Raw genomic sequence first — 22,775 nt, 5'->3', positions numbered from 1 at the left:
CACAAGCCAAACCCAGTCCCCCACTTATCTAATGTCTCCCAGCTGTGCCCAGCCCCACTGGACTCCTGGGAAGCCACACTCCGGCGCCCAAAGGGTAGGAAACAGGAGAGTGGTTAAATAAGTTTTTGTTTTTTTTTCTTTGCGTATATGTATCGTGCGTGTATGTCTGTGTGTGTGTGCGCGCGCATTTGTCTGTGTATCTATGATTCTTTGTGTGTGTGTGTATCAAATAATAAACAATATTTTGTGAGTGTGTGAGAGGATGTGAGTGTGTGTGTATAGGTCATCAGCCCCCTTCGATTGCATGGGAATGGTGTTTTACACACCTTTTTTCCCAACACTGTACCGGTCTAGCCGCAGCTGGCCCGCCTCCATAACAGAGATGATCAATTACCCATCAACATCTCCTCATAGCGAAGCATTAAATCAATGCATTTCTATGGGGATGGTTCAGTGTCGATTCCACGCTGAATGTAGGTGCTGCACATTGTGCAGCACTGAAATAGGAGAAACTTTAGTTTCAGTTTGAGTGACTGCCACTAGAGGTGTTACTAGACAGCAAGGTAAACACTGCCTTTTCTCTGAAAAGGCAGAGCTTACATTGAAAAAACCTACAGGAACAGGTTATAGACACCAGAGTAACTAAATTAAGCTGTAGTGTTTCGAGTGACTATAGTTTTCCTTTACAAATTGTATTTTTGATGCTGAAAAAAGCTAAATTATTTTAGCTGGCTCCTAGATTGAAAGCAAATTTGCCAAGCCCTGGTTTAAACAAAAAAATATCTCTGGAAAAAAACAAAGTTTTTTTTCAATCTGGTGATTTTGGGCTACGTTTTCCAATTCCATTGTGAATTCTCCACAATTCCCAGTATAGCAATGAACCACTTACTAGACATGAGATCGTGGGACCATGCATGAGAAGCAATTGTCATATATTATTTTAAAATTCACCAGACACTTACTTGGTTCAGATGATGAGGAACTTTCATTGCTGCAATGTTTTAAGTGTAGTTTTCTCTTGCACGGCCTCTCACTATCACCATCCACACGAGGAGCTCCCAGTGAAGGCCTGTCAGTTGAAGTATTTTTAAAGCGTTTAGGGCACGGTTTGACCTGGGCAGTAGGATCCCGCTGACTGCTGGTCTCTTTTGAGTTATTTCCCACTGAGATCAGCTCTTCTGTTTGTTTATCGCAATCATTTTTTTCATGTATAACTTTCCTAGTAGTAGCCTTTTTGAGATGATCTTTCTGCAAATAAAACATACATAATTTAAATAGGAAACAAAATACTGTTTATCATACTGAAACATATCATAAAACAACTTTTATTAGCGAAGAGTAAAACATTTACATTTTATTATGAATAGCAGAGGATGACTTGATTCTGATCACTGCTTCAAATGATACAAAGTGAAACAGTTGTTTATGTAGAGGAATGCAGGTTGTTTTAATGCAAATCTGTGGATTTTCTATTTGAGTAACTGTTTTTTTTAAAAGTTTTATCTAATGTTTCAGTATAATCTGCAGTCTATTCTTTCTATTTCAGTGGGGTTTGCCACCTATTTTTCTCTTGATTTTTTGAAATTACACATTTTTGTGGAAGGTTTGTTTTGTTGTGTTTACACATCACTTAAAAAATAAACACTGTATTGTGGGATACATTTGTTATTTCTTGGAAAAAGAAAGAGATAATGAAGAAAAAGACAGACAGACAAAAAACAAACAAAACATTCTCCAACCTTGCATTTATAAAGACTATTAAACAGATGAATTATATATCTCGTTTCGTAAACGAGATCATAAAAGTGATCCAAACTAGGCTTTTTTTTACCAATCAAAAAAATTGAATTTTTTTGTTTATCCTTTCCTATTACAGTAAATTTAGTGACTAGTCGCAAAAATAAATATTCCATGCTATTAAAACAGGAAAAAAATAATTAAAAACAAAAAAACAGAAGCAGGTACCTTTGAATAACTTGCCCTACTATGAGACGTAAGCAACTAGTTATCTTTTTATACAGGACGGTTCTTTACCTTGATAAACCATAACTTGCATGCCTTCCTGCATACTAACCCCTCAAAGGCAATAATAATTACTTAAATTATCACAATATGGTCCCTAAAGATCTAAATGTTAAAGGGACACTATAGTCACCAGAACAACTACAGCTTATTGAATTTGTTCTGGTGAGTAGAATCATTACCTTCAGGCTTTTTGCTGTAAACACTGTCTTTTCAGAGAAAATGCAGCGTTTACATTACAGCCTAGTGAAAACTTCACTGGCCACTCCTCAGATAGCTGTTAGAGATCCTAACTGGGTCATGGCTGCCTAAAATGCATCCAAACATTCAGTGTCTCCTCCCTCTGCATGCTGACACTGAACTTTCCACACAGAGATTCATTAATTCAATGAATCTCTATGAGGAGATGTTGATTGCCATGGGCTGTGTTTGAATCATGCTGGCTCTGCCCCGATCTGCCTCTTTGTCAGTCTCAGCCAATCCTATGGAGAAGCATTGTGATTGGATCAGGCCACTACTTCTGATGTCAGCAGACAGCTTGTTTTTCTGAGGCAAACAGCATGCAGATCTACAGCTTCAGGCTTGAATACAGTAAGATTTTGCTATATTTATGGAGGCATGGGGGGCCCAGGGGGGCTAGATGGTGGTTTTTAACACTACGGGTCAGGAATACATGTTTGTGTTCCTGACCCTATAGTGATCCTTTAATATGGAATGCTTGCTTATTTAGCATTTGACATTCTATTCAGGGCTCTATACTATTAAATTAGTGTAACATTCCATTTTGACACATGACCTCTAATTCCTTCATGACTGAGAATGTTTTCTAACTTACACGGTCAACAAATATAAATCCAGTCTGTTTCTAAATAGCTCCCGGTGTTTGAATCTCTTTTTTTACCCTGAGAGCTCTAGTTATCATAAAACACATGACGAAAAGTAAGAACTCAGTTTCCTTGTGCATAGCAGTCAAGTTGAGAAAAGTTGACAGTGGTTGGTTAAAGCAATATTCTGTTACCAATCAAATTCCTTCACAAAAAAAATCTCATAGAAGGGAAAAAAGCTAATATTATATGCAAAATGGTTGCACCCAGATATTGATATCCAGCACATGGAAGATGTATACATTTCAAATGCTGCAGAAAAGGATGCAAATAGTCACAAAACTAAAAGTGTTTTGGGACTCAATGCATCTCCTGGAAAAATATATATAGTACTGTGGACGATCCCTGTTTAAAAATAGAATACCAAGAAGCTGTAGACAGAAGTTAAATAACACAGGATTTAATGATCAATGGTAAATAACCTAATAAATAACCTGACATGGGTGCATCTTATACAGCACCGAAACGCGAGTCAGGCGTTTTTTCTCACTGGGTTATGGGCATTTTTCTGTTTAGCACACTCTATTGAAATATGGTGCTATAATACATCTTTATTTTCAATTTTTTTCTGCTCCTATGTCTGTCTAGCTAGTTTACCAGAGGGAGAGGCTTTCTAACTTAAAACTGTCAGCCTTTTTTTAGCTGACTTGATTTTCTACTGCCTACTCTCTACTTTAACTAACTTTTGGACAGCATTTATCCTCTGAACTGAGATATTGGGCATATAGCCATATATATCTTTTGTTGTATCCCATTAGTCACTACTAATCAATTATCAATTTTCTTTGGTATCCAAAAGGAATGCTACAGACTGATACATTTAGCATCATCTGAGGGGACACCAGTTTACATAATATAATAGGATTTTAATTCGTACAGTGCTATAGGACAGAAATCATGAGGAGAATATTTATGGTATTTAACAGTAATTAGATATACTGGTGGTGGTTATCTTTTTTATAGAGCCGCTTTGAATAAAGCTCATTTTTATATTATTTTGAACTACACCTTTATATAAGACTCTGACCTGTTCTATACCTTTGATATATAGGAGCTTATTAGGTTATTTACCATTGATCATTAGATCCTGCGTTATTTACCTTCTGTCTATAGCTTCTTGATATTCTATTTTTACATATGGATTGTGCACAGTACTATATATATTTTTCCAGGAGATGCATTGAGTCCCAAAACACTTTTAGTGTTGTGACTATTTGCATTTTCTGTTTCTTGTTACTCATATTGGGGTTAGGCACCTAGAGACCCCTGAAGTCTCATTTCGGTACCTAAGATAGGTGGACACTCCTGGCACTGTTCCTGTGGGTATAGCGCCTTTGGTGGTGCCCACTCTTATATTTTGTTTGCTCATTTCTAATGTTGTGCATGTCTGACAGCATTTTCCAACATGCCTTTGTATGTTGGGATATACCAGTAATTGGCTGATCCTCATTGCTCTGCCCCAAAGCAGTCAGTATCATCATTTACTGTACATCACAGCAGGAAAGTTTGCATGCTGCAATCTAACAACACTGATGTGCCAGAACAGTCGTTTTTTATGATTGTGCCAGCATATCCCCAGACATTATGAGGTTAAAAGGTCTGTTTGTTATAACAGAATTATTTTGCCACTGACTTTTAAAAGGTTAAATTCAATGTGGATGCAATCTGCATGACATTAAATGTGAAAACATTTTGCACACACTATTTGGAATGGATTTTTAAACACAAGATGGTGAAAGACGTAGCAAACATAAGAAAATGAATAGCATCTTACTCACACATTCTAATATGGACAATTCTTGTGGACTCTGAATTCCTTGGTCAGGATTTCTTGTTTTATTCCCCCACACACTAGCATCTTTCCGGGGAGAAACTGGCTTATTGCTGACATCCTGGCATGCTTTGCTGGGTGGTGACTCTAACATAACTTCATCTTTTTTTTTTTTTTTATATATATTTAAAACAGAAAATGAAAGTTAGCGCAATGTACATTATTTGTTTAAACAGTTAGAAATATATATATATATATATATATATACATATACATACACACACACACACACACACACACACAGTTGTAATCAAAATTATTATTCAAAGGATCAAAACCCCTTCAGCAGCTTACCTTAATCCGGCGCTGGTGACCTCTACTCTCCCGCTGACGTCAGCTCCCGTGTGGAGCGGAATTCGCATGTGCGTCAAGTGCCGTGCGCGCGCATTCAAACAGTCCATAGGAAAGCATTTCTCAATGTTTTTCTATGGACGCTCTGCGCGATGGATGCAAAATTAGCATCCAGCGTCGCAGATGGGCCTCTAGCGGCTGTCAGGAAGACAGCCACTAGAGGTTGGCTTAACCCCTAATGTAAACATAGTAGTTTCTCTGAAACTGCTATGTTTACATGTGAAGGGTTAAAATTTAAGGGACATTGCACCCAGACCACTTCATTGAGCTGAAGTGGTCTGGGTGACTATAGTGTCCCTTTAATTTAAGGACACATGACATGTGTGACATGTCATGATCCCTTATTATTCCAGAAGTTTGGTCCTTAAGGGGTTAACCTCATTACAAATCTGGTAGGGTTAAAATTTGAGGGACATTGCACCCAGACCATTTCATTGAGCTCAAGTGGTCTGGGTGACTATAGTGTCCCTTTAACCTCATTACAAATCTGGTTTATTTTTAAAATTTGCAGACTTTCAGCCTTTTGCAATGATCAAAGAAAAGCAATTGAAATAGCTCAACACAATGAATGATTCAAGTGGTTTACCCAAATTCACAGTGTGCAGTAAAATAAGCTAAAAAAATAAATAAAAATAATAATTTATCTGGAACTGTGTATTGCATAAGCTAGAACACATTCAAAACAGCAGCTTTCATCAGCACACACCTAATATTATTTAAATCCTACCTTTCCTCTCAACTGAAAGTCTTTTTTCAGGACACATGTTGTAGGGTGGTGATGTTTTCTTTAGTGGTCCAATACTGCAAGATAAAAATAGAAATCCAACGCACTCACTTATCAACTAAACAGCTACTTTGATGCTGAGAGATTTGACTAGTTGTATTAAAAACAACTAATCTAGGCAAAAAAATAATGGGGATTTAGTTACATTATATGATCATACATTGCATAAGCCTGCCACAAACGTCAATGTACCCCATCTTTGGCAGGTCCTACTCTCACTGTCTACTAAATGAGCTACTCACTTGGGGAAATCCTTCCATCTCGAGTTCTCTGCAGTACAAGGCTAAATAGGGTCCTAAGATGAGACACCTGTGACAGGGGGCGGTGCAAAACCAAGGAGCTGGCTAGACTCCTAAATATATATGGGAAAATACTGCAAGATAACATGTGGGTTTCAGGCCTAAAATCCAAAATAATAATCATCAATTTTGATAAATATTTTCTGCTACATTAATAATAAAGCAAATAAGTAAGTACATAATAATACTGAGCAGAATGTACAGGTGTAAAAAAATCTTAGTTGTTTGCCCATCCAAAACTATGCTTCTTCAAAGTTCAGTCACTGGTTTCCTGGAAAGGCATATTCAAAGGAACTGTAGGCAAACTTAATTGTACATGCAGACCCTGTGGCCATCACAGCAAGGCAGTATAGTCGATAAGACCTATTCACTAAGTAATAAAGTTGCCTTCAATTACAACTTGCTTGCAATTGTTGGGTGAAAAAAAAAAATAGTAAAAGCCTCAACAGGAAAGTCCACAAGGAAGATCTCGGGGGGTTCACACAGTGCACTGTCAGTCTTTAGAATGACAAAGCATTGTTGAAGAGGTATCCTGGAACATCTGGGGGTCTATTTTGCAGACAGCCCTAAGTTTAAATGATTTGCAACTTTGCCTACATTTTGCAAGCGGATGTCGTCAACTCGTCCAAACTTATAGTCTCAGCTCTTATGGTTATCAATAGAATTATATGCAAACATTTAAATATTAGGTTACAGACTTTAGAAGATGAACAGGAAAAGAGTTTGGATTCCATTAGGTGATTGAAGACAGTGTGTGATCCAGCAAACATCTACTGACAAGGAAGAAATATATAAGGAACATGAAAAATACTTAGGGAGGACTACGACTTGTAGAATAATTGCCCATTGAACATGGTTAATATAAACAAAAATATTATAACCTTACACTGAACAAGGAATAGGCACTAATTTACCCAAACAAAAACAACCTAATAAGCGTTAAAAAAAAGTTATAACATTTGGGGGGCAGAGTCAAACAATTGAGACGAGTGGTCGCATTATTTCAGAGCTACAAAATGGGTCAAAAGACCAAAAAACAAAAAGTCAGACAAGCCTCAGGTGGGCTTCAACATCGGAAAACTCCTGCAGCAGGCAGATGGTGCCACTGGGCCCAAGATGGCAGACTACCTAGCGGCCATCACCAAATTTTAAGACAAGCAATCCCTGGGGGAGGACGAAGTGGACACCAGCACCAATACCAACCAGTTCAGATACATATCCAGTAAGAGTTCTCAAAAGGGGGAGAAGGGGGATGTCAATAATTTTTTTCAATTATTTTGAAGGTGGATATATTATATGTGATCTGAAACAGCAGTGATTTTGCACACTAAAGAATTGGACTATTACTGTAGACTAAATCCATGAGAATCCAGACTGTTAATACCCCTTTTCTTAATCCCCGGAACAAGAAATTTGGAAAAAAGTGTTTTTTATATATACTTTCAGTACTCCATCATTACGGTTTTTGTGCACTAGGGTATATCTACTGAGCGCTCACACGGTTTGTCTATTGTTTTAAGCTTGATTTAAATGTGGGAGATTCTTTTTCGTGTTGAGCAGCTGTTTTACAGTTATTTTATTAAATTCTGATTATTATTTTCTGTATTAATGTGTGTTATCATCACTTTTACTGCACTCTTCTTATATTCATTCATCTCCAGTAATAACAGCGGTGTTAAAGGGACTCCTGGCGGATCTGTTCAAAAAAAATAATATATATATATATATATATATATATATATATATATATATATATATATATATATATATATATATATATTTATTTATTCACACACTTACATACACACACACACAAACACAAAATCCAACGCACTCGCTTATTCACTAAACAAACATTAGGCTGCTAGTAGGGCCTGCCAAGAATGGGGTACATTGACGTTGTGGCAGGCTTATGCAATATATGATCATATAATGTAACTAAACCCTCATTATTTTTTGCCTAGGTGAGGTGTTTTTAAATAAAACTATTACAATCTCTAAGATCAGACATCATTGTGAATAAGCGAGTGCGCTGGATTCTGTATATTTTGGCCCTAGCAGCACCCTATAATGTAAGTATGTTCAGGTGAGTGCAGCCCTCTTGGATAGTGCAGCATTCCTTCATCGGTCAGCGCGCGCGCGCACACACACACGCGCACGCACGCACACACCTCCAGGGTCTGACTGGCCGGTTCGAAGGCTTCCGTGGGCAGCACAACCTCTATGATTGGCACATCACAGCACTGGAGAACATGCTGCGCAAAAATAACGTGAAGATTAGGGGCATCCCAGAGGATATACAAGCAGTGGAATTGCCGCACATGCTTAGGCAGCTCCTCGTGGCACTGCTGCCCCAGTGGCAGGCCAAGGCAGTAGGGCTACATGGTTGCTTCTGCATTCCCAAGTCCCCAAGAGCTCCAAACACAGTTCTGCAGGACCTGGTAGTCCACTTGGCAAATGGCAAAGATAGAGCAGCAGCCCATGTACCTTTGAGGGGCTGCTGCTCATCTTCTACGCTGACCTTTCGGGAGGTACACCGGCATGTAAAAGGTCCCTTGGAGCATTCACGGCTCTCCTCAGAAAGCACAGCATCCAATGCTGCTGACGACGGTCCCGCACGCTTCTAGTCCTCCTAAGAAACTCCCGGCATGCAGTACACAATATCATGGAGTCAACAGCCCTATCGGCCACACTGGGACTCCCACCGTCCCATCTGTCAGGCCCTGATCGGCCGACTCAGCAGCCCACCAATGGGACCCAGCGAAGGTGACCACATTTGTCCCACAAAAGTCCACACCGGACATGTATATAGTAGTTACCACCTGAATCCCCCGCTGGGACAAGACATCACTTACCACAGCCTAACTTTGATACATTATTTTTTTCTGGTTTGTTCACAAAGTTTTATTGTTAATTAATACACTATAGGAGCCATTCGTCACCTTAAGAATGAGTGGTCATTGGACCACATACTTACAACCCTCGAAGATGTAATATTTAACTAGTCGTATTCAGTATAATCTAGGAATGCCCAGTTGACACCTAAATTTATTTCACAGTTTATTTCGTCCACACACAAGTTTAATCAGATTATATTGACACAGGCATCTTATCCATCAACCCTTCCTCCCTTCTGACATGCTGTTCTTCAACTTGTGCACTCCATCCTCACAGACTGCAAGCTCATTTAAGCAGGGCCTTCACCTCTTGAATGTGAATTACTTGTTGACAAATATCCATGTGGCGGACCTGGTATCAGTCCCGAAGGTTGCCCGAACCCATATTTCATTTTCCTGAACACTACCGTATCCCCCTGTTCGGTAACCAAACAGAACTTGTGTTGTTCCCCCTCATTATTGACTTAGAACACTTACCACCCCTGGCTGTTAACCGCAATTAAAGGATTAACTAGAGTGCTATTTCTGGGTGGCGACCGTTCGTATAAGCAAACGCACATGGTCCACTGCATGGTGACCATTTTGTCTCCCGAACACAGGTAGCGGTACTTGGTCGTCGAATGCGTAAAACTGATTTCGACTACACGTACCAGTCAGGATGGTACTGCTGCCTGTATACTTTCCCGACCAACTAGACGAACCATGTTCGGGATATAGGATCGACTGGGGGGGGGCATTCGCTATCTAAGAGCCAGGGGGAGCGTTAGTCTGTGTTCGTGCAGGAACTCCCGAATGAAGACCGGCACCTGCCCTGGATTCTTCTGAACTCTTTTGGGGCATCACCTCGTGGCCGGATGCTCAAACCTTCACCCGAATAGTGATCCTGTTCCACCAAACCAATCTGAACGCTTTTCATATATGTTGTGCGCTCAGATACAGACTATTTGGGGACATAAGAATTGTGGGTTCCTGTAATGTTTTATTATGTTTTTTAGGGTGTTTTATAATATTTTATGTATTTCCTGTAACAGAGAGATAATGGAGTTAACTAAATTCCCAGTTCAATTATCTCTCAGACCAAGAGACTCTAGGGGATGTGCATAAAAAGCTGTGTGTGGGTTAATAAAAAATCAGTAGACTCCCAGAACTGTGTGTCATCCAGTTACTGGGGGAATGGGCTATATTCACTAAACAGCGCTACCCTTCCCGTTTAAGAGGATTCCAGCGGAGATATTCAGTCTAAGCATTGCAGCTCCTCTACAATCCACATTTTAGGATTGTAAAGCCCTGTAGAATATGTTGGCGCTATATTAATGTATTAATGCCAATAATAATATGAAATAAATATTATTTTCATTAAGTATCTCAAAGGACAACATAATCATATTCTTTCTATATCTCCACCTATTTACAAAATATCTCTCTGGACTTAACTAGTTCAAAAGCAAAGGCTATAAATCTTTATGGTCAACTTGTGACTTCACATTAAACTTTAAACGTGTAGGGTCCTCGCTTACCAAAATGAACTACACTTCAGTAACTAAGGATAAATTATATTAAAATCCCCAAGAATTCTACTTTATCAAAACCTCTATAATCATATAAATAGTTTTCACGCACATGTACATGCTTACATAGTGATATTATACACACATACACTTTATTTAATTGCATTATAGGACCCTCTATTTAAAATTATAAGTCTCCTCTCAGCAGCTGACTCTTTTGAGATGATGGCAAATGATCTTTGTCCAATCCAATGATTCTTGTACAGTAGCACCAGAATTAATACACTACGTTAATCCAATGCTTCTCATGTAGAGACTTTGAATCCAATGTTTCTCTAGAACAGCATTCAGCATCATAATGCTGGACATGATGACCCCAAATTTGACTTGATTTTCAAATGTTTTTATAAGGAATTGCACTAGAGGCATGTTCTATAGCAAATATAAACATCGCTGTTTCTCTAACATGCCAATGATTTACATTGCTAGAGAAAAGGGACAGCATCTATACTCTATACATCAAATCTACCTAATTAAGATGTACTGGATTTACAGTTTCGATTGCCTCTATAAGTATACATACTATACATAAAATAAAACACAAAGTTAGTGACTTTGGTAGATTAACCCCTTAAGGACACATGACATGTGTGACATGTCATGATTCCCTTTTATTCCAGAAGTTTGGTCCTTAAGGGGTTAAGCCTAATTACAATGACACACTGTTCATGTGAACATACTTTACCTTAAGCACACACTTTCATGAGGATCATCTAAGATCATTTTAGAAGCAGGTGACACAATAGGACATATTTGATAATTAGGTTCATTACAAGAAACTGAATCAGTTATAGGAGAGTTTGCAGATCGTCTTCCAAACTTTGTTCTTAGAACATCCGTCAAGACAATTTTGGGTTGCCTGTTGTTTAAATATAAATATAGTAGTTTTATTTATTTTTTAATTAAATATCCTCTCAAATTCTGACAAATGTTAGACAGTTTACTTTTTTTTTTTTTTGAAGGGCAAGTTTTGGGCAACTTAATCTAGCTATTTTAAATGTATGACAAGTATACATCCAGTAGTAAGACTGCATTTTATACGGATTGCTATAAGATTATATTGTGCAAAATATTCAGCATGGAAATCGATACATCTTTAAAGCAGAGTATGTGTATTTACATGCTTTGCTCACAAAGCAGCAAAATACGTTTTAAAAAACATGTGAGAAGTGCAGAATAACTACAGCTCAAAAACAAATCACAAAGTTAAATAAAAGGAAAGACATGCATATTTCCAAACGAACAACTACGCAAGCAAAGAAAAAAAAAAAAAAAAAAGTTAATATCAATAAGGAGTACACATCCACTCCACTGCTTCCACACCATAATAAATTCCCCAGAAATTTGAATCAAAACCTGGGTGAAGGGGAAAAAAAAGAAGGAAATTGTATTTTACAAATATATTTAGATAGTTAAAATATTCTGATTGCTTAAAAGGAATCATGTAGGTGAGGAGCATGAATGAGGTTGGAAAAGGGGGTGAAAAAGGAAAAAAAAAAATGAAGTGGTAGAAAGCAACTTGAACAGAGGGGATAGTTTGCACTGCTTTCAAAGTGGTCCCATTAGCCAGGCGTCTTATTAAAAATAGGCTTGTCATGCCGCATTCAAAGTTTTAAGAATATTTTTGTTAACACAAATCCACATTGCTATAAAAAACTGAAAGTTATCTAGAATACTGGGTGTGAGAAAACTGTTCATGAACCTTTGTGCCTTTTACCACTTGAACGGTCTGACCTTGCGTCTTAACTAATGTCCATCTCATGACTAGTTTCATATTCACAGCTGGCATAGCAAAATCTGACAAGCATGTCATGGGCACTATTAATATTTTAGCATGCCAACCGCCAAAAAGATTGCACAAACATTTAATGCACATCCATTCAACCCCTATTGTTCTTCTGTGAACTGCTCAGCATGTCTAGAACAGGGCTTGACAATCGTTCCAAGTATCTAAGACATAAGGCAAAAAGTAAAGAAGCCAAACAAGCTTTCATTTTTCATATTTAGTTCACTCAAAATTACTTGCCTATAACATTGGCCCTATTAGGTTATTGGACTGGCTAAGCATAGAAATTGCACACAAAGAATGCTGGCACTGTACCTGTCATGGTTCACTGCCCTGCCTGCTTCTGGCCTCTATGTCTTCGGTGTGGGTTGCAAATGGGTAGTAATACAAGTAAGGCAACCTCTTTGCCTCCAAGCGCCGAGTTCCAACACCACCCCAAGATACAGATGTTCCGGAGATGGTGTTCAGGGGAAATAGACAAGATTGCCTGGTGGTAACAGCCAGCAGGCTACACAAGAGGAAAGAGGATAACATGAGAGGCGACATGGAGACGTGGCCTATAAACGACGCCCTATTATACCCTTTGCTGCACCTAATCTTATTTCTAAAGTTATTTTTTGTTCAGTCCACGCTTCCTTCGCATTTGTCTTGCCTGTAATTACTGTTCCCCCGTTCATGAGCCTTTTCTGCCCGGGTTTTGACCACTTGGACTGACTGACCTTGCCTCTTTGATTACATTGATCAGTTTTGCTTTAGACTCTCCCTACTTTCCCACTTTCCTTCCTGGCAATAAACCCATTTTCGGCTTTAGATACTTCAAACCTAACAGTACCTGATAAGGATGACATATTAAAGGCATGAGTTACATAATGCTCAATCATCTTGATGCCTTAGCAGGATGTGACTGAGCTACAGTCACAATGATTAGCTGCTTTACCTCAAACAGCATGGCATCAACATTTCCCCAACTCCTAATGTGTAATGGTCAGCCGCAATGAAAACTCTGGGAAGCCAGGTGAGGTTTTGTACAGGTATGTTGAGCCAAATAGTCTTGGCTGTGGTAGCAGAGACAGCTTCAAGGCTCCACTGATTCCCAGTACTGGAAGGATTTGACAATGTATTCCAAAATATCCACCCAGATCTATCATTTTAGATACCAAGCAGAATGGAAAGTGTATGACAGCACATGGAGACAGGTGAAGCAAATGCTCAGCAACATGACATTTCTGTGCAGCCATGGTGACTTGTCATAAGTCCTCATACAACTCTGGACTAGAATTAATACATAGGTAAATATCCTCCATTGAATATTTATACCCAGTTTTCCTAAAGAAGAGACCATATTTTTTAGACTACGTGACAAGATAAACAAAATCAAAACTTCTAAGTATGAACTAAACAAAATAATCCAAATGGTCCTCTACAAGAATATGAAAATAGCAAGCAAGACAAGCCAGGAACAAACAGGGAATATTATACGGAATAAAATAACAAAAATACAAAAGCAGAAGCAAAGCAGTAACAAAAATAAAATGTATTAGAAATACCCATCCAAGGTAAACCTAAAACTACATAAACGAAAAGTACAATTACATTTACCTGCTAAGCAAAAGATGTTGTTCTGGAGACAATTTAGGACTGCCAGTAACATGAACATTAGCTTTATCTGCAGCTTTCATATACTGTCTTCCTAGATCAGTATTCAGGACATTAGTCAATATCAGTTTGGGTTCTGTCCAATTCTGAAGACTAAAATGTTCATCAAAAACAGATACCTTAGGTTCAGAAATTGGCAAACTAGTCAAAATAAGGCATAAGTTAATCAAATGCACACAAATGGACAAGTGAACAGTAATAATCAAGAATCTAGTGGATCCACACAAGAAATAAAACTAAGAGGCAAAAAGTAAAAAAAAAAAAAAAAAAAAAAAAAAATAGAAATGAAAAGTAACAAGTCCAATATACTGATCTGTTTTTAAATCACTGAAAGTTTGTTTAAAAAAAATCAAAAAAAAAAAAAAAATCAGTCCATTACACAGTGAACCATATGTTGTTGGATCACAGAAGATATCCTGGACTTCGCAGAGGATCGGCAATATCCTGGGCTGTGCGCTCACGACCCCACTGTCCCTTCAAAGACCATTTACAAGAATGCTAACAGGGCTGGCAAAAGAGCGATTAGATGGGCTAAATGAAAAGCTCATAGCCAAAGAGAGCAAGACCAACCCCAAAAAGTGTTTTTTTAAGTACATGAATACCAAAAAGGTTAAGAGTGAAAGTGTTTGTCCATTGAAATGTTAGATGGGTGAGATAATCAAGGAGTTTCGTGCCAATGCATCAATTTGTGCATTTCCTGACACTGTTAAAGGATAATATGAGAGGGAGATTATAATACCTTGTTGGAAGTGCACTCACAGGACTCGTTACTGTTGCCAAAAATGTGCCATTTATTCAAGCTTCAAAAAGTTGATTACATAGTGTCAATGTTTCAGTCCACTAGGGACTTTTTTCAAGACCCTAGTGGACTGAAACGTTGACACTATGTAATCAACTTTTTGAAGCTTGAATAAATGGCACATTTTTGGCAACAGTATCGAGTCCTGTGAGTGCACTTCCAACAAGGTATTTTATATTTTGAGGTCGGAGTGGCACCTAGGCAATAAACAAGACTGGGAGCAGGAGTGCGGGACCCAGCGCACAGGAATGAACAGGAATCAACATGGTTTTATAAAAAAGACAAGTCATGTCAAACTAACTTAAAGGGACACTATAGTCGCCAGAATTAATAGAGTTTAATGCAGTGGTCTTGGAGTCTACATCTTGTTCCTGTAGGCTTTTCAATGTAAATGCTGCCTTTACAGAGAACACTAGTGCCTAGTAGCACCTTTAGAGGCAGTCAATCAGAGGCTCTACATTGAGGCGATAAATGTTACTCCTGGAGATGCATTGATTAGATGTTTGTATTCCTGACACTATAGTTTTCCCTTAATTGCATTCTATGAGGAAGTTAGTAAAACTATAGATTAGGATGTTCCAGCAGATGTGATCTACTTGGATTTTGTAAGGAATTTGATATAGTTCCACACAAAAGGTTACTAGTAGACCTGAAACCCGGAAAATTGTATTCCTGGATAGAAGACTGACTTACTGGTAAAGTGCAGAGAATAGTTGTACGTCGAAAATTTTCAAATTTGACAAAAGTGTTAAGTGGAGTGGCTCAAAGTTCTATCATGAGACCACTATTCTTTAAATAGATTTTAAAAAAAATCCTGGAATGGACATTGAAAGTAATTTGATGGTGTTTGCAGATGACGGAAAGCTAGGTAATAAAATACAGTCTGAACATTATATAACTTCTCTTCAGAAGTATCTGGATAAATTAGGGTACTGGGCAGGGAAAATGGCAGATGAGATTCAATACAGATAAATTCAAGAGCACGCATTTTGGAACAATGAACCCACAAAATCACTTATACATTAAATGGGAGAGAAGTAGGGTTAACATTAAATGAAAGGAATTTGGAACAATTTTAGATAACAAACTAGGCAACAGTATGCAATGGCAGACTGCCTTTGCAAAAGTTAGTGAGGTGCTTTTGTAAATAAAAATAGGTATTGATTGACATGATCCAAATATAATTTAGCCTCTTCACAAATCAATGGTAAACCCCACCTTGAATATGTGGTGCAATTGTGGATACCAATTATGAAGGATATTGCAGAACTTGAAAAAGTGCAGCAACGAGCTAAAAAACTATGATGAAAGGCTAGAAAAATTTAAATCTTATTTTTTTGGGGGGGGGGGGAAAGGATATTACTATACAAATATATACAGAGCCAGTACAAACCGCTATTTGCTAAACTGTTCATTAGCAGGAATATACAACAAACAAGAGGTCACCCATTGACCTCTTGCCTGGAAGAAAGGTTCTTTACAGTAAGATGTGGCAATGTCTGCCTAAAGAGGTTGTGCTATCAGATTCTATAGATACATTTTTTAAAAAGTTTTGGATGCTTTTTTTTGCATTCAAGGAGTGTTCCTTCAAAGTTTAATTCTTGACAATTCACACTTTAGTAAATAAGTCTCTAGAATTGTTAGCTCATTTGAGCAAGACTTTAGATAACCTCTTGTTGCTGTTAACTTTTTTTTAGAAGTTTGTCTCTCATTTAAAGTTTTATCGACTTTGTAAAATTATACAGCACTATGAAGTATACAACTTAGTACATATACCCCCAATGTAAACATGCATGCATTTAACCCCTTAACACCGCAGCCAAATGTACAAGTTGTGAACGAAACAAAACGTAAACAAAACCTGGCATTTGCGCTATATGTCTGTCCAACCGTAATTCACCTCTTTCATATTAAATGCACCCCCCCTTATTATATATCATTTTATTCAGGGGAAACAGGGCTTTCATTTAATATCAAATATTTAGCTATGAAACATAATTTAATATGAAAAAAATGGGAGAAAATAAGATTTTTTTTGATTTTTTTCGTTCTACATGACATTTTAACTGTTAATGTCATAATACTGTTTGCTTTTACTGCAATAAAATACACATATTTGTATTCAGCAAAGTCTCACGTGTAAAACAGTACCCCCTATGTACAGGTTTTATGGTGTTTTGGGAAGTTACAGGGTCAAATATAGCGTGTTACATTTGAATTTGAAATTCGCCAGATTGGTTACGTTGCCTTTGAGACTGTATAGTAGCCCAGGAAATAAATTTACACCCATAATGGCATACCATTTGCAATAGTAGACGACCCAAGGTATTGCAAATAAGCGATGTCCAGTCTTTTTTAGTAGCCATTTGGTCACAAACACTGGCCAAAGTTAGCGTTCGTATTTGTTTGTGTGTGAAAAATTCAAAAAACGCCAATTTTGGCCAGTGTTTGTGACTAAGTGGCTACTAAAAAAGACTGGACATACCCCATTTGCAATACCTTTGGTTGTCTACTATTGCAAATGGTATGCCATCATAGGGGTAATTTTCATTCTTGGGCTACCATAGGGTCATAAAGGCAACGTAAGCAATCTGGCGAATTTTAATGTGAAAAAAATTAAACACAAGCATTATATTTGACGCTGTAATTTTTGAAAACACCATAAAACCTGTACATGAGGGGTACTGTTGTACTCAGGAGACTTCGCTGAACACAAATATTTGTGTTTCAAAACAGTAAAAAGTATTGCAGCAATAATATCGTCCCTGTAAGTGCTGTTTGTGCGTGAAAAATGCAAAAAACGTCACTTTTACTGGCGATATCATGGTTGTAATACATTTTACTGTTTTGAAACACTAATATTTGTGTTCAGCGAAGTCTCCCGAGTAAAACAGTACCCCCCATGTACAGGTTTTATGGTGTCTTGGAAAGTTATAGGGTTAAATATAGTGCTAGCAAATTAAATTCCCTATACTTTCGGCATGGGTGGTCAGGCAGGTCCCGCTAATTGTAATTAATTAGGATACCTAATTATGTAAAATTATTACATAAATATATGTGTAGAATTAATATATGTATATATATACATATGTGTATATATACGTATATATATATATATATTTTTTTTAATATTTTTATTTATATATAGGTATATATATAGTGATATATACGTATATATTTATGTATATAGATATATATATTATTTCGTTCTACGTGTATTTTGATATAAATATATATATATTAATATCACAATACAGTTAGAACGAAATAAAACACATCTATATATTTTTTAATATTTTATTTTTAATTATTTATTTTATTTTATTTTATTACGTATTTACATATTTATTTTTTTTATATTATTTATAAATATATATATAACAATAATTATATATATATTTAATCAGTATCAGTCTACGTGTAATTTGATAATATATATATATATATATATATATATATATTAATATTTAAATACACGTCGTGTATGTGTAAATGTGTGTGTATGTGTGTATATATATATATATATATATATATATACTTAGATCATATATATATAATATATATGATCTAAGTATATTTTATTTGTAACTGTCATTTTTTTAATTTCTTTTTTTAACTAATATTTTATTTTTTTTACAGGACAGGGGGCAGAGACAGTGTCAGCCAGTGATGTCACATCACTGGCTGACACACAGGATCAGTGATCACAGTGACTGTCTGTCACTGTGATCACCTCCTGCAGATTGGGTAATTGACCACAGGGGGGAGTGCCTGGGTGGTACAAGCACTCCCCCCTTCCAATCTGCAGGGGGATCACTGTGCCAGTTACATGTGTCAGCCAATAGGCTGACACATGTAACACTGATCGCAGTGACAGGCTGTCACTGCGATCAGAGCGCTCTGAGATCGCAGTGACAGCCTGTCACTGCGATCTCAGACCCAGCAGATCGCGGTCACTGACCCCAGGGGGACTGCCTGGGGGGCCAGGTAAGTCCCCCGACCGCGATCTGCAGAAGGGGAAAGCCGCCGGCCGCATGTGTCAGCCGATTTGAAATCGGCTGACACATGCTTAATACTGGTCGCAGTGACAGCCTGTCACTGCGATCAGAGACTGCAGATCGCGGTCACCGGCCACAGGGGGGGTTGCCTGGGGGGCCAGGCATCCCCCCCGACCGCGATCTGCAGCGGGCGATTAGCGCCGGCCACGTGGGCGGCCATTATGGCGAGGACGTACTATTACGCCCGCCGGCGTTTAGAGCCGGTTCCTGCAGGGCGTAATAGTACGTCCTCCGGATTTAAGGGGTTAATTATGCATATTTTCATTGGAGGTATATCTGACAACAGCTTGCAAAAGCTGCAGGTCTTTTGTCTACAGACTTTACAAGCCCTCCCCTTCTAACTCGCGCCCATACTTTCTGTTGTTGTCACATTACAGACTTCCCAGTGCAGCTCAATCAGATGTCTTTGCAAGACAGGACCTCTTCAGTTTATCTCCACTGAGTTAAACTATGAGGAAGTAACAGGACCGGTTGGCTGCTTAAAAGCCAGAGTGGATGTAACAAGGTTTATTTATAAAAGTGTCAGTTCCTATAAAAAAAAATTGCACTTTTTGTAAGATAAGATAAATATAATGTATTAGTCATTGCATATGATTTAATAGAGAAAAAGGAAAATTTTAACAAGTTTATACACCAATAGTTTAAATGCTTTTCTACAGACTTTGTATTAAAATGTTGTTCCAATAAGCATGTCAAATCCAACTGATACAATTACTATAAAAAGGGTGTCAATTTTAGATGTCTGAATCCTCATGTGACCTTCATATTTATATTATGTATACCAGGTATAGCCAGTAATTTATATGCTAGACATTGTGCAGTATGGCATAAAATAATGCTCAGGTACCCTGTTGGCTAAGAGTCTATAGTGTTGTTATGCCCCACACTAGTATGCTACTGTATCAAGGTCTAGGGTCTTACCAAACAGTGTATAGTAAGGTAAATATATATTGCATTTTATAATGTGGAATTTACGCATAAAATGAAAGCATACATTAAAATAGAATTTAAATCAATTTACCTGCTAGAACTGTGTGATCCACATTTTGACATGTAATATTCACAGGACTCTTTATTGCGCGTCTTATTGAATAAATTATAAGACGAGCAGGTCTTCTGTATAAAAAAAAAGAAAAAGAATTTAAATAAATAGAAGTAATTAAAAAAACATTATTAATAAATTAACAAAATGTTTGTGAATCAGGACACATAACATTTTTAGAAACAAGCCCTTGTTGAATAAATGACAAACAATTTATCTGGTGAATTACACATTTCTCCTAAGACAGAGTGAAACAAACATCAGGAATGAAAAGTATACTAAAAATACAAAAAGAGACGCAGAGATTGGTTTAGCACCCTAAATTCAGAAAAATTACTCCACCCAAACAATTCAGGAGTATGTCTATCTAAGATAAAAAGGTTAAAGCAAAAACTCTAGGCACCAAAACAACTTTAGCTTACTAAAGCAGTTTTCAACTACATATTATGCCTCAGCTGTCTTACTGATCAATTCTCTGCCATTTAGAAGTTAAACCACTCTGTTTATGCATCCCTTGCCACACCTCACATGGCTGTGACACACAACCTCCATGAGAAAGAATTTAATTTTCATTCAGATGTCGCAGCAAATTGTGTTTATGTTAGACATTCTTATTTCCTGTCCTGTTAACTGAACTTTAAAATCACACAAACAGAAGGCTGTTGCAAGCTTTAGCAGGCTATTAACAGAGCTGGAGCCAACATGTTTTTTAATTCACTGAGCAATAATGGAAGCTGACAAAATCACAGGGCTATTTACTAAAAGAAGAATCGCGGTGAAATCAAAGTGAATTTAAAATTTTTGACCACCCAGTTGAACTGGAGAAAAGTAGACTTAGAGATTTTTTTAAATTTAGATATTTGTGCCTTAAAGGAACACAAATATGTAAATGTGTATAGTGTTAAAAACACCATCTAGCCCCCCCTGGTCCTAAATATGGTAAAAATCTTACCTTTATTTCAGTCTGCTTCTGCTGGCTCTGCCCCAGATATGCCTGCTTGGCTGTCATCATCAGAAGTTATGATCTGAGTCAATAACAATGATTTTACATAGGAACGCATTGGATTGGCTGAGATTTTCAAGGAGGCAGATCAGAGGCAAAGCTAGCACAAGCCAAACACAGCCCTGGTCAATGGATCTCTAGGAGGTAAGTTCAGTGTCTCCATGCAGAGGGTGGTGATACTAAATGTCAGTGCTGCACATTGTGCAGCACTGCCACAGGAAGCACCTCTAGTAGCCATCTGAGGAGTGACCAGTGGAAGTCTCCCTGGGCTGTAAAGTAAACACTACCTTTTCTCTGAATAGACAGTGTTTAATGCAAAAAGCCTGCAGGGACTGACGATACTCACCAGAACAACTACATTAAGCTGTAGTTGTTCTGGTGACCATACTGAATTTCAAATTTAAAGGGTCATTATAAATTCCTAACAATTCTCAATAACCCTGTTAAACAATATTTCAGGAAATGTGTACAGAGACTGTGTGAGTCTTAACCAGGAGAGGTGTGGCTAGGGATTCATAAAGAAAGTGATTTAACATCTAAATGTCAGATATAAATGTATAGTTTATGCCCCTGAGTGACACTGCAGGGGCATAAGCTATACACCAAAAGCTCTTCATTAAGATGAAAATGTTTTGGTGCTTAGGGCATCTCATTAACATTGCACAGATCGTTTTTAACTCTTTTTCTTTTGCTGCTTTGTTGCTCTTTAAGATTACATGAAATAATTTGGATGCCTTAATATAATTATAGATTACCTTTCTTGTGGTTACATTCCTGAAGTCAGACTCAGTTATTTTAGATAACGGGGAATTCTGGGGAACATCTTCAGACCAACTTTCGTCTTTCTTCTTGGGTATCCGAAACTAAGAGAAAAAAAAAATTAACTCTTAAACTACACAAATGTATTATTTTGATTAACTAGCTCAAAATTAGCACACAAAAAATCTGCATAAGCCAGTATTGCTTTTAGCTGCAGATGCATGCTAATATATGCTTGTATAAACAAAAAATGAAAAGACAAATAACCCACACAGGTGTGTGTCTACTTACTGTTGGAGGCTTTTCAGTCACTAGTGCATAAGGTTGCAAATCCTTTTTTTGTTTATCCATCATGGCAAATAGACTCTAAAAAATAAAACAAGAGAAATAAAACCACCAACACATATTTGGTTTTGTTAAGCACAAAAGAACACCTTTTTTTATCATTAGCATGTATTCTGAGATACATTTTAAGGTAGCATTCATACCAGAAATTCATCATAAAGCCTTATTTCCCATTGCTCTAATTTTACACAATGCGGAATAATCGATTAATCCCACATATTTCTGAATGTCAGGTGTTTCTGTGGGTCTGGACAAGTATAGTATATGACATTATCCCACAGCTACACTATGTACAAGACACATTCCAGCTCTCCTATTGATTTGCTGTGCCATTTAGTTAGATTATTATAATATTTGTGAGAGGACATGTTCTGTCCCCTGTTTAGTGAATCTCTCCATCCATTCCCATGCACACCGAATACAGACAATACCCATAATGAACACATTATGATTGCCCAGCACTGGCAGTGAGAGCCCATGGAGACAGGCTGTTTGTGCTGATGACAGACATTACACCAGGAACACACTGATCACTCACCTATCTTCTGTTGACAAGAGTGACGTCCGGTGTTTCCCAGAATGCTCTGCGGTTCCAGCGCTTCCTGTATGATGGCTGTCTGTATGTCGTACAACGCGAGACCCACCCCCGAACACAGACACAGCTCCCATGGGATGGGAACCGTAGATCGAT

General features: G+C 37.6%; 1 protein-coding gene across 1 annotated transcript in view; it reads right to left on the bottom strand.

Annotated features, from left to right (window-relative positions):
- Positions 1–22,766, bottom strand: part of SENP7 (SUMO specific peptidase 7) — a 42,312-nt gene extending 19,546 nt beyond the window's left edge. Inside the window, exons 1-7 of the mRNA XM_063457534.1 lie at positions 22,623–22,766; positions 22,031–22,105; positions 21,736–21,843; positions 19,957–20,051; positions 5,816–5,889; positions 4,685–4,839; positions 963–1,248 (exon numbers count right to left, since the gene is read on the bottom strand). Of these exons, the coding sequence (XP_063313604.1) occupies positions 963–1,248; positions 4,685–4,839; positions 5,816–5,889; positions 19,957–20,051; positions 21,736–21,843; positions 22,031–22,093 (781 nt within the window). The 5' untranslated portion in view covers positions 22,094–22,105; positions 22,623–22,766. The remainder of the gene's footprint in view (positions 1–962; positions 1,249–4,684; positions 4,840–5,815; positions 5,890–19,956; positions 20,052–21,735; positions 21,844–22,030; positions 22,106–22,622) is intronic.
- Positions 22,767–22,775: the final 9 nt, after the last annotated feature.

The sequence above is a fragment of the Pelobates fuscus genome, chromosome 1 (genome assembly GCF_036172605.1).
Source record: "Pelobates fuscus isolate aPelFus1 chromosome 1, aPelFus1.pri, whole genome shotgun sequence".
Taxonomy (NCBI): Eukaryota; Metazoa; Chordata; class Amphibia; order Anura; family Pelobatidae; genus Pelobates; species Pelobates fuscus.
This window is presented reverse-complemented; position numbering and strand designations above follow the sequence as displayed.